Source organism: Lactuca saligna, chromosome 3 (assembly GCF_052625555.1).
Source record: "Lactuca saligna cultivar CGN05327 chromosome 3, ASM5262555v1, whole genome shotgun sequence".
Taxonomy (NCBI): domain Eukaryota; kingdom Viridiplantae; phylum Streptophyta; class Magnoliopsida; order Asterales; family Asteraceae; genus Lactuca; species Lactuca saligna.
This window is the reverse complement of record NC_136419.1, coordinates 183,045,759-183,058,876: the sequence shown is the minus strand read 5'-3', so window position 1 is coordinate 183,058,876 and position 13,118 is coordinate 183,045,759. Positions and strand designations below refer to the sequence as shown.

General features: G+C 34.9%; 1 protein-coding gene across 1 annotated transcript; it reads left to right on the top strand.

Moving 5' to 3' along the window:
* Positions 1-6,293: 6,293 nt before the first annotated feature.
* LOC145037591 (casein kinase 1-like protein 10) lies at positions 6,294-12,654 on the top strand. Its single transcript, XM_078986286.1, has 14 exons — positions 6,294-7,077; positions 7,157-7,197; positions 7,280-7,349; positions 7,449-7,597; positions 7,787-7,882; positions 7,966-8,036; positions 8,147-8,208; positions 8,288-8,351; positions 8,490-8,574; positions 8,689-8,815; positions 9,617-9,696; positions 9,789-9,849; positions 10,225-10,358; positions 12,123-12,654. Exons 1-14 carry the CDS (start codon positions 7,002-7,004, stop codon positions 12,405-12,407), a joined length of 1,401 nt encoding a protein of 466 aa, XP_078842412.1. The 5' UTR covers positions 6,294-7,001; the 3' UTR covers positions 12,408-12,654.
* Positions 12,655-13,118: the final 464 nt, after the last annotated feature.

The following is a 13,118-nucleotide window of genomic DNA, read 5'->3' as shown; positions in this document are numbered from 1 at the left end:
AGTTCAGCAGCTACTTTGAGGTGAGTTACCTTCCAGTAGTAGTGGGTCTAAGGCCACACGGCCGGCCCACCAGTAGGAGATGTATGATAGATGATTGTCTTTGTGATATCATCTAGGTTTGCTATTACCTGTTATGTTGCATGCTATCATGATACGTTATATGCAATAGTAGTAGAGTTCGGTTGTTAGGACCGCTGGGTAGTCAGACACCCCAGAATTATCTGACTGTATGTGATGGTATGCTTGTATGTTGGTCTATTATGTTATGAGATAGAGGTAGCGGAAGGGGACCAGTCCCCAAGGATCGGTTGTTAGGACCGATGGGTAGTGAGCACCCCAGAATGGCTTGACATGGGTAGTCAGCACCCCAGAATGGCTTGACACGGGTAAGACGGCACCCCAGAATGGCCGTATGGGTAGGTCGGCACCCCAGAATGGCCGTACCGGGTAGTCAGGCACCCCAGAATAGCCTGGCAGTGCGTATGTTATGTGATTGTATGGTATGTGGTACGTTGGGGGAACTCACTAAGCTTTGTGCTTACGTTTACAGTTTTGTTTTCAGGTACTTCTGCATCGAAGGGGAAGGAGCCGGCGCGGTAGCGGCACGTCATACACACACTCTTCGGTTTCTGCATTTACGAGATTTACAGGGATTGTACTCTGATATTTTGATGGGATGTATGGTTTGACCTTTTAGAACATGGTTACGATGTGTTATGGTGTGATCAAACAATGTTTTTATTTATTAATGTTTTCTAAAGTAATATTTTAAAATGAAATTTTCGGACGTAAAATTTGGGTCGTTACAAGGGAGATTGTGGCACGGCATGGGGTGCCAGTATCGGTGATCTCGGACAGGGATGTGCGTTTTACTTCCAGATTTTGGAAGAAATTCCATGACGATTTGGGCACTCGTCTGCATTTTAGCACCGCCTTTCACCCGCAGACGGATGGCCCGAGCGAGCGGACCATCCAGACTCTGGAGGATATGCTGCGGGCGTGCGTGCTAGACTTCGGTGGTAGCTGGGATACCTATCTTCCCCTGGCCGAGTTCTCCTACAACAACAGCTATCACGCGAGTATCGACTGCCCTCCCTTCAAGATGCTGTACGGATGGAGGTGTAGGACCCCGATATGCTGGGGTGAAGTTGGAAAGAGGGTCATGGGGAGCACCGAAGTGGTGCTCAAGACGACCGAGAGGATCCAGCAGGTCCGGAGCAGGCTTCAGACTGCTCAGAGTCGGCAGAAAAGTTATGCCGATAAGCGTCGATCCGATTTGGAGTTCCAAGTCGGGGATATGGTTCTCCTGAAGGTGTCGCCTTGGAAAGGCGTCATTCGATTCAGGAAGCGGGGCAAGTTGGGCCCGCGATTCATCGGACCGTTCAGGGTCGTAGCCAGGGTGGGCAAGGTGGCGTATAGGTTGGATCTGCCAGCCGAGCTCAGCCAGATCCACAACACTTTCCATGTTTCTCAGTTGCGGAAGTGCTTAGTGGACGATTCAGCAGTAGTGCCTTTGGAGGATATTCAGGTTGATGACAGCCTGAATTACATTGAGCTCCCAGTCGCAATCCTCGACAGGAAGTCGAAGGATTTGAGGAACAAGAGGGTGGAATTAGTGAAGGTGCAACGGTAGCACCGCAAGGGTTCGGAATGGACTTGGGAGCCGATGGACGAGATGATGGAGCATTACCCCGAGCTGTTTCAGGATCGAGCAGCAGACTTCGAGGACGAAGTCTAAAATAAGTGGGGGAGATTTGTAGCACCTGGTTTCTGGTATGTAAATCTTATTCAAATATTTCCTATTTTAGCCTTGGACTCGGCGAGTCATAGGTCCGACTTGCCGAGTAGGGACGTGACCCAGGACACGTTTTAAGTTGGCGACTCGGCGAGTCCATATCCTGGACTCGGCGAGTCGCCGCTGTTGGATGAAACCCTAAGTTTCAGGGGTTTGCACCCTATTGAAACGACTTAAGTGCCCCAAGCCAGCCCCCATTCACCCTTAAAGCCCTGTATCCCCCGTTCTAAGTTGTTCCTTGAGAGTTTGAGGCTATTGTGTGTGTTTTTGAAGGTTTTGAAGGAGGAAGGAAGTAGATCCAGAAGAAGGGAAGCCATCCAGGCAATTATTGTGTTCTTCCAGCAGTTCCTTTGAGGTATAACCCGTTTTCCCCATGATTCTATGCTTAAAACTTCATTTGGGTCTTTCTTGGTCAAATCCCCAAGCTTTTATGTGCATTATATGTCGTAATAAGATGTTTGGCCTCTGGATCTAGGCAAGATTGAGCTCCAGGAGCTCAGATCTATTAGCTTTATGGCCCCATGTTGCTTGTTAGCCCTAGATCTACCCTTTTAAGGCATTTTGAGCCCTAAAATCCATATTGGTGAATATCCACACGTAAAGTTGGAAACTTTACATGTGATTTGTGTCCTAGAAGTCCAGATCTATGAATGTCATGGAGCGGAATCGAGAAAATCCGTGTATTTAGTAGGTGCATAGCAACGACTCGGCGAGTCTGTTCGCGAGTCTCCGAGTTTATCCCCTTTTCGTAATGTCGAGTGAGCAGTGAGTCACGGGGTGTGACTCAGTGAGTCAGAAGCTTAACCCATCTATGGAGGTACTTGGCGAGTCAATGCCTTGACTCGGCGAGTTCAAGGCAATCTCCTTAGATTAAGAACAGACTCGGCGAGTTGTTCATACAACTCGGCGAGTCTAAGCATGAGTGTTCAACGGATGAAGACGAACTCGACGAGTGTTCATACAACTCGGCGAGTAGGACGAAGAACTTTAATGTCAGTTTAGAAGAAGAACTCGTCGAGTCATAGCCTAACTCGACGAGTAGAATCAGGGACCCAGGACAATCGTCTGGACAGGGACTCGACGAGTTGGAGAGCCAACTCGGCGAGTCGGGTCAACTAAAAGTTGACTCTGATTTGACTTAGGGCTAGACCAGGGGTAAAATGGTCTTTTTACCCAAAGGACAGTTATCAGTGTGTGATTAAGTATATTATGGGAATTACAGCCGGGGGGTTTCGGAGCAGCAGCAGCAGTAGTAGGTGATCAATTCCCACACAGACCAGCAGCTATTTCGAGGTGAGTTTCCTTTCCAGTAGGAACGGGTCTAAGGCACCAAGGCCGACCCGTGTAGACGAGATGCTAGTACTAGAGTGTGGGCCGAGCCCGTATCTCTGGGTTTAGTCAAGTATGATATATGTGTTAATATGATAGAGTTGCTTATACTTGTTGTCTGCGTGATACTTGTATGTTATGGGTTAGCGGCTGAGTGTAGGCAGGGCCCGTATCTCTCCGAGGTTGGAGTGTGGGCTAGGCCCGTATCTCCCCGATCGCGAAGTGTGGGCAGGGCCCGTATCTTCACAAGTGTGGGCGAGGCCCGTATCTCCCGGCTAGCGAAGTGTGGGCAGAGCCCGTATCTTCCCGAGTGTGGGCAAGGCTCGTAACTCCTAGCTGAACATTGTTTGTTATATGTATGCATGGTATGGGGTATAATGGGGGAACTCACTAAGCTTTGTGCTTACAGTTTCAGTTTTGGTTTCAGGTACCTCCTCAGCTAGGGGAAAGGAGCCGGCGCGGTAGCAACATGTCACATACACACTCTCCGGTTTCCGCATTTACGAGCTTTTCTGGGATTGATACTCTGATATTCTGATTGGTTGTATGTTTTGGTTTTCAGACATGGTTCAGTTTATATTATGGTTGATCAAACGATGTTTTAGTTATTAATATTTTCTAAAGTAACGTTTTTAAACAAAAATTTTTGGATGTGAAAATTGGGTTGTTACAAACGCTTGAAAGTATCACTAATTTCTATTGGCCGACTATATTTATTGTGTCAGATGTTTCTTGTATAATTTTCATCCTTTGACGAACAATCTCCAAATCATATTATATTTCTCTCTTAAGCTCAATTTTTTTTACAGAAGATTTAAGTTGTCATGTATAGATATGTGGATGTGATTCTTAGTAATTTAATTTTCGGATATATGCCGGTGCATGCTAATTGTAAGTTTATGTAAGGAATAGTATATGCATCATTAAAGACTAGATATAATAAGTTCCTTTGCATGTATATTAATACATTGTTTCTAGAATTTTCGGGTTTAGATGAGACATTTTGGTGTTTATATGTTGAAGTCTAAACACATTTATCTTATATGGTTATTAGAAGCATTACCTTTTATTTATATGAACAATTTTCTTAATACATAACCTTTGGAATGGTTCAACAAGCATCTCCAGTTTTAAATGCATTGTTCTCCTCCCCTATATAATCATAGATCATCGACATTAGAATACCATAAAGATATTTTATACGTAACATACTAGCATGCCAATTAACACAAGGAGTGAGAGAGACTACGAACACGATGTGGTTTTATTTTCGGAAGCGTATAATGAGAAACTAAAACTCTACATCACGTTGATAATTGATAACAAAGCTTTTCTTGAATCAAAGTTAATATGAAAAAGAAAAACATTGGAGGCGATACCGGATGCAACCCTTTTTGCAGCTTGGAATTTGGCTATCACATTTTATTGCCGAACAAAACCGTACTAATAATGTTCTTATTTATACCCTAGATAAGGTTTTGGCATGCTTTGAAGAAGAGAAGAAACATCTCGAAGCTATTGTTTCTTTTTCTAAAAAAGATCTAATATTTTAATATGTATGTAATTCGTATTTAAACATTGAAAAACCTATTTGTATTTGAACATTGAAAAACCTATTTGTAATGTCAAATTAAAAAAACATATTTCGAAAATCAATATGTTCGAACCTGTGTTTACACAAGCCTATCTTCTAATATAAAATGTATATTGATTAATATAGAAAATGAGAAGAATAAAATCACGAGGAGAAGATAAAAAATAGAAATAGATATCTTGATATAAAGACCCTTAAAAGAATAGTAAAAAACTAGTAGGATGATGCGTGCATTGCATCGAGTTCTTTAATTTAAATACTTTTGACACAATCTGTAAATTCTCTATTAGGTAGGTACCATTCCGTAATTTTAAAAACAAAACGCTAAAAGAAATCATATTTTAAATAAAATTAAATTAAGCGTAATCAATGAAACTTTAGGGGTTATACTTGTAACTTTTTAAAATACAAATATAAATAAATAAATAAACAAGTATGTATTAGGTGGTTTGTCAATAAGAGTCTAGGAAGTAGGAACCATTTTTGTACCATGAATTGGCTTAAAAAACAAATGTTTGGCAAAGTAAACCCCACTTATGAATTGGCAAGAGGGGCAAGTTAGTGGCTATTTTAGTAAACCTACCTGTGAACATTAACATCTTGTCCACAGGTTGTATATGGTAATAATTAAGTGACAGATGAATGTAGGGAATCTTTTTGATAAATTTTTTGAGTTGCATTGTAAAAGATGCTTGAAATAGTCATTAAATGAGCCAACAATTCGGTTCACATAGGATAAGTAGATGAATGGTCCCAACAAATTGTGTACAATATCATGAACAAACACTATATAAAACAAAGCAAGATAATATTTTCAGAACACATAAAGTGAAATAAACAAAAGGAAAAAACAAAAAACTTCTAAAAATATACTTTGAAGAATGACTTGCTGTATTTGTTGGTACCTTTCATCAATATGGATATCAATATTATTTTTAATAAAAACTAAATAACCAAAAATTGTTGTTTTGCAAGATATGATATTAGAATAACTTAAATAATTCAAAATTATTCATGGGTTCAAATCAATAGGCATATCCTGCCGTTTGTTTTCTTGTAAAAAGTAGTTTTTTTTTTAAACCTTTTTTCTCACATGGAAGGAAGAGAACAATTGTGACCCATTCTTGCTAATGTGTAGTATTTATAGGTAGCTACAATTCTTTCTTTTGGTAATACTTATTTATGCATATATATATATATATATATATATATATATATATATATATATATATATATATATATATATATATATATATATATATATAACTATTGTATATCATAAATCAACAATAAAAAAATTAAAAAATATAATAAAACATAATATATTAATGATAAAAAATGGTCATGTGGGTTAGTTTGCACTTTGCAGTGACTTCAACGTCATGTCGCACAACGATTAAGCGGTAGTGTTTGTAAGCTATTTTTTCCAAAAAAAAAAATTATATAAACTTATTATTATAAAGAAAAATAAAATATTTTTTTTTATATTAATAAAACAATAAATTCAGTATATCATGAATAACTCTTTTCATAGTTTTTGATCAAACAACATATAGATTATATAATAATTTGAGAATCATATATTTGGTAACAAAATCAAACAATCGCACTGTCCGAATCCTTCTTATCCCTACTTTTTCTTGCAACAAAAATATTTCTCCTCAAAATCCGTCAATCTGCTTTTCTTCCTTTCTTCCTGCAGATCCTATGGAATCTGAAACCTCCGAAGGAATTTCCGCCTTGATTTCTTCTTCTTCTTAGATTCTTCTTCTTCTTCTTCTCCTTCGATCTCACTTAAAAATTCTTCACTTGAATCCCTTCGTTCCTCAATTAGTAATCGACCTAAATCTTGTATATCTTTGCTTTGCATTATCATCGTTGTTGAGTTTTTGATTAGTTTCTTCGAAAAATCGTATTTTTACTTGGTTTCTAGGAGCAAGTTTTCTGTTTTATTGATGGTGTAGGTTCTAGGGTTTTTACCGATCCATTGCTTTGTCGGTTCTGTGTCGTAGGAGCGATAGCGATACCCACAAATTTCTTGCTTGGGGTTTTAAGTTTCTGGCATTGCTAGACCTCATCAAGCTCGATTGTTTCCTCACAAATCTTCATACCAAAAATTGGTGTGGAGGCTTTGCAATTCGCGAGTTTGTGTTGTGAGTTTTGATGGATCTGAGTGCATTTTGGAGATCTTAGCTTTTGACACTGTGATATTTCTTCACTTAGTTCAACTGAAGTTATTAGCTACGTGAATCTACTTAACCTTTGTTTGTTTGGGAATTCATCATGGATCATGTGATTGGTGGGAAGTTTAAGCTTGGGAGGAAGATTGGTAGTGGATCTTTTGGAGAGCTTTATTTGGGTAAATTATCTCTTCCCCTCTTTTGTTGCTCTTATGTAATAGTTTTGTCGCATTCGTGAATGGTTTCTTTTCATTCCAGGAGTAAATGTTCAAAGTGGAGAAGAAGTTGCTGTTAAACTGGTATTTATCTAGGGTTTTACATCTATAAGATTGTAGAACGTCTTTTCATACCAATTCACACATATTTTGCCTATGCTTTCAGGAATCTGTTAAGACTAAACACCCACAGCTTCACTATGAGGCCAAATTGTACATGCTTCTTCAAGGAGGAAGTAAGTTTTATTCATATTTCCCTTTTACATTCTTCTTATCTTTCCCTTTTTCTTATGTCAAGAAACTCACAATACAATCTTATTAATGTCCTCCCACAGCTGGTGTTCCCCACCTTAAATGGATTGGAGTTGAAGGCGAATACAATGCCATGGTTATTGACCTTCTTGGACCAAGTTTAGAAGACTTATTCAATTATTGTAATCGGAAATTCACTTTGAAAACAGTTCTAATGCTTGCAGATCAATTGGTAAGTAATTAAGTATATGCCACTTTGTGTAACACAAAGATGTGTTAAATACAAGAATTAGTCAATTAGCAATATACATCCCTTTGATTTGTGTATCATAGCATCATATCCTACTTTCATTTACTTTGACAAATCTACCCTTTTATATGTTCTCTGATGACACTGAATCTTCTGTATTGTTTTATGCAGATAAACAGAGTTGAATATATGCATTCAAGAGGCTTCCTTCATCGTGATATAAAACCAGATAACTTTTTGATGGGTCTAGGACGTAAGGCAAATCAGGTATTTTTTTATTTTCTTTAAAAATTTTAATTTTTTTTTATATTCGCATATTTTAACGTTAAAATACATGTTATACACAATAGGTTTACATTATAGATTATGGTCTTGCAAAAAAGTATAGGGATCTACAGACACATAAGCATATACCATACAGGTATTATAACCGATTATTATTAAGAAAACTCATATTTAAATGATTCAGCTCTAAATTTTAATATTTCTATTTCTTATTACTTATATATATTTTTTCCAATTTTCTTTTAGGGAAAACAAAAATCTCACTGGTACTGCTCGTTATGCCAGTGTTAACACCCACCTTGGAGTTGGTAAGTAATCTTTTTTCATGCCCATGCAAAAAGACGTAAATGCCCTCATGACTTTTTTTTTTTAAATTGTAATCTCCAGAGCAAAGCAGGAGGGATGATCTGGAGTCTCTTGGTTATGTGCTCATGTATTTCTTGAGAGGAAGGTTGAGTATATCATAATATCTTAATATCTTAATATCTTAATATCATAATATTATAATATCATAATCTTTCCCTATTTTTATTTATTTATTTTTAATTTTGGGATTCTAATTTTGGTTTTAATGTTTATGTGGTTGTAGCCTACCTTGGCAGGGGCTGAAAGCTGGGACTAAGAAGCAGAAATATGATAAAATTAGTGAAAAGAAGATGCTTACTCCTATAGAGGTAATAAATCATATTATTGAATATTTTAAGTTGTTTTGTTATGATTATTAAGTGATAATTTTTTTTTTTTTTTTTTTTTTTTTTTTTTTTTTTTTTTAAATTGATAATTTTCAGGTGCTTTGTAAGTCGTATCCGACTGAGTTCATATCATATTTTCATTATTGTCGATCATTGCGTTTTGATGATAAGCCGGATTATTCATACTTGAAAAGACTTTTTCGTGATCTTTTCATTCGAGAAGGTAAAAAGTCTGTTTTGCCCTTTTTGTATGTCTGTTTGGTTGGATAGAATGGAATGGAATCATGAATGAATGTATCGTATTACATATAAATTTCACTCTATATATAGTTTAATTATAGTCGATGTATTTTTTAGGTTTAATCTCATAGAAGACCTTATATTTTGTGTTTTTTTTATTCAGATTAAACTTCAAATTTATTTTTTGGCTGAAAAAGACCTTGTATTCTCTCATTTTTTCTGATCTGGCTCTTTCAGTCATTTTTTTTCCAAAAGAATTGTAAAATGTGAGGGTTTTTTTCATAAAAATTAAAAAAGTTGAGGGTTTATTTGGAATTAGTTAGAAGGTTGAGGATTTTTTTCGGAAAAAAAGACAAAGTTGAGGGTTTTTTCGGAAAAAACGAAAATATACAAGGTCTTTTTCAGGCAAAAAATAAAGTCGAGGTTTAATCCAAAAAAAAACACAAAATATAAGGTCTTTTATGAGATTAACCCTATTTTTTATCTACAAAAGTAACAAATTAAACATAAAAAAAACTCTAAACTAGATTTATAATAAAAGACATGATTTAACTATTTCTAGATATAAAAATTGTAACTTAATCAAAGTCATATTTAAAAAAAAAGATTTGTCGTTCAAGAATGGTCTTATTCTATATTCCCTCAGACAATACAAACTGTCTTTATTTTTTTTATTTTTCAATTTTTTTTTTTTCATTCCATTCTTTCCCTGATTTGATTCTGTAGTGATTTGTTTTATTCTTTTTAATTTAATTTAATAATATGATTTGTGTTTGTATTTCAGGGTATCAGTTTGACTATGTATTTGACTGGACAATTTTGAAGTACCCTCAAATTGGTTCAGGTTCCAGTTCTAGAGGACGTGTTAGTATTTTTTTTTTTCTTCTAGTTTTTAATTTTATTTATTTATTTTTTTTGAAGAAGTTTATTCTTATAAACCTGTATTTACAAATCAGACTGTTGGCAAACTACCTCTGAATCCAGGGCCTTCAGCAGAAAAGGTGGAAAAAACCCCAGGTTTGTTTTTTTCCATATAATATAATATTATTATATTATATATTTAGAAATGTCAAAAGTGTGTGTGTTATATTTTAACCTTTTTATAGCTTTCAAAGTAAAAGCTCCAAATTTTATTTTAGAACAAAAAGCTCATAATCCGAAAACTATTTCAACTTTCAAGTCATTTTTAAAGAAAAGCTCCTGCCTATTATAACAAATTACTAGGTTGCCCTTAAAAGCATTGCACATATTTTGTTCAGATGTCCTTTCATGTAATTTTACACCTTCCAAAACCTTACTTCTACATAAATAAATCTCCGGCTTCCAACTATTTTTTTTTTTTTCCAAACATACCCTTAGTCTTTGATGGTAATTTATGTGTGTATATTATAGTGAGAGCAGAGGTTAGAGATAGATACTCAGGGGCAGTTGAGGCATTTGCAAGGCGAAATGTTTCTGGTAGTGGTTTGCATGGTGAACACTCAAGGCACAGATCTTCAGAACATGCCACGTCATCAAAAGAAATGGTGAGTATAGAATCATGATTCTTAAAAAGTATTTGAATTTTTTTTTTTCTCAATTGTTGGTGATGATTTGGTTTAATCTTTATTTAAGTTTGACAAAAACAATTTCCACTAATATGATATGATTAGTATATACAAAAGTATTAGTTGAATAGAAAGTGAATGTACAAATGTACAATGGCAATTTATTGATTTTTGCCTAATCTTTTTGATGGGCCCCACATCACCATGTGGAAAAGAAGACTTTTTGAGGAAAGCTTCATATCCCTAACTTTATTTTATTTTATTTTATTTATTTAGGGCTAATCTCAAAAAAGACCTATATATTTTGTGTTTTTTTTTTTCCAAATTAAACCTCAAATTTATTTTTTGCCTGGAAAAAACCTTGTATTTTTTCATTTTTTTTTTCTGAAAAAGCCCTCAACTTTGTATTTTTTTTTTCTGAAAAACCCTCAACTTTTTAATTGCTTCCAAATAAACCCTCAAGTTTTTAGTTTTTCTCTAAAAAACCCTCACATTTTATAAGTTTTTTTTGGCAAAAATTTACTTAAAGGGTTAGATCGGAAAAATTGAAAAAATACAAGGTCTTTTTCAGGCAAAAAATAATTCGAGGTTTAATCTGGAAAAAAAAACAAAATATAAGGTTTTCTTTTGTAGATTAACCCTTTTATTTAGTCGATCTTTTGTATTTGCCAAAAAAAAGGTCATATCATTGGCTTTTTTTTTTAGAGTTGATCTCAAATTTATTTTTTGCCTGAAAAAACCTTGTATTTTTTCATTTTTTCTGATGTGGCTCTTCTAGTCATTTTTTTTTTACCAAAACCAATTGTAAAATGTGAGTTTTTTCGACAAAAACAAAAAAAGTTATTTGGAAGCAGTTTGATGGTTGAAGGTTTTTTTCGGAAAAAAAGGACAGTTGATGGTTTATTCCGAAAAAATGAAAAACCTACAAGGTCTTTTTCAGGAAAAAAGTAAATTCGAGGTTTAATCGGAAACAAACACAAAGTATAAGGTCTTTTATGAGATTAACTTTTTTTTATTAAGTCGTTCTTTTGACATCAAGTAAAAAGGAAAAAGGGTAATCTAAAAAAAACCTTATATTTTGTGTTTTTCCGAATTAAACCTCAACTCTGAAAAAGACCTTGTATTTTTTTCATTTTAATCCGACTCAAAAAAAAATTGAAAATCTCCAATAAATTCCCAATATTTTGGGTCAGTTTACGGTTTAATCCCAACATTTATTTTTTGAACTAGAAAAGTCCCGATTATCTAATTTTATACGATAATCTGTCATTTTCTGTTAAAAAAAAATAAGGACTAATTCGTTAGTTTGGGCAAAATATAAACTAATAGGACTTTTCTCTTCAAAAAGTAAAAGTCGAGATTAAACCGTAAACTGACGCAAAATATTGGGATTTTATCGGAGTTTCCCTCCAAAACAATTTGTAAAATGTGAGGGTATTTTTGAGAAAAACTAAAAAGGTTGAGGATTTATTTGGAAGCATTTAGAAGGTTAAGGGTTTTTTTCGGAAAAAATGAAGAAATACAAGGTCTTTTTTTGGTAAAAAATAAATTCGAGGTTAAATCCGGAATAAACATAAAATATATAGTTTTTTTTGAGATTAACCCAAAAAGAGTATACATTTTCTTTTTAGCAACAAATGAAAGTAAGATGCTATACATATAATAGACAAAAAAAATACATGAAAGTACATTGCTATTTGTTATATTCGTTTCAATAATTTACATTTATAATTGTATTTTCAGCATGGTGATTCGGATAGAGGCCGAATATCGCGAACGGGCAGCACATCAAAACGGGCAGTCGTGTCGGGCAGCAGGCCGAGTTCATCGGGTGAGCCAAGCGGCGACAACCGGTCAAACCGGTTAGGTTCGGGCAGCGGGCGGATATCAACTGCCCAACGGCTTCACTCGCAGCCCGGATTCGAGTCCAAGTCATCATCTTTCACACGGGCAGTGCCATCATCCAGAAGTGGTCGTGATGATGCTTTGAGAAGCTTTGAATTGTTGACTATTGGGAAGAGGAAATAAGAAGACAAATATGTGGGACCCATTTCAATCAATGTATCAATGAATGAATGAATGAATGAATGACTTTTTTTTTTAATATAAGTTGAGTTACAGAAAAAAAAATTGTAAAAGATTTGTGTCGTTCTTGATGTTGTTGTAGCCTTGAAGAAAAGAGGGATTGCATTCTCATTTTAGGGTGGATGTTCATATGTTGTTAAGTACTTCATTGAGAGGAATGTTATTTAAATTGGATTTGGCTTCTTGTTTTCTTGTGGGATTTGCTTGTTAATGTTCATATTTGTTGACCATTGTTTTGGGGTGGATGTTCATTTTCATATTTACAAGTTACTATTAATTAAAAAAGATACAATAAAGAGGGAATAAAATATTTGTGTTTGTACATTAAATACCAACAAAAATTATCGAAGTAATGGTATTTTGTAAATACGTAGTTATACTTGCTTAACTTCTAGTAACATTTTTTTAAGTAAATGGTGTTTTTTGAAAAATAAAATAGTTCGTTAATTATTTATATTTATGCCCTTATATTTTATATTTTGTACAATTTGATGTGATCGTTTTTGGATGATGAGTATAAATCCAGCGAAACAAACTTTAAAAACCTGATACGAAACTTTGGATCCATAGAGCAACCTGCAAACCACTAAAGGCTAGGCATGTTACCTAAAAGTAGAAGCAGTGAGAATCGAACTAGCAAAAAAAATTGGTTTT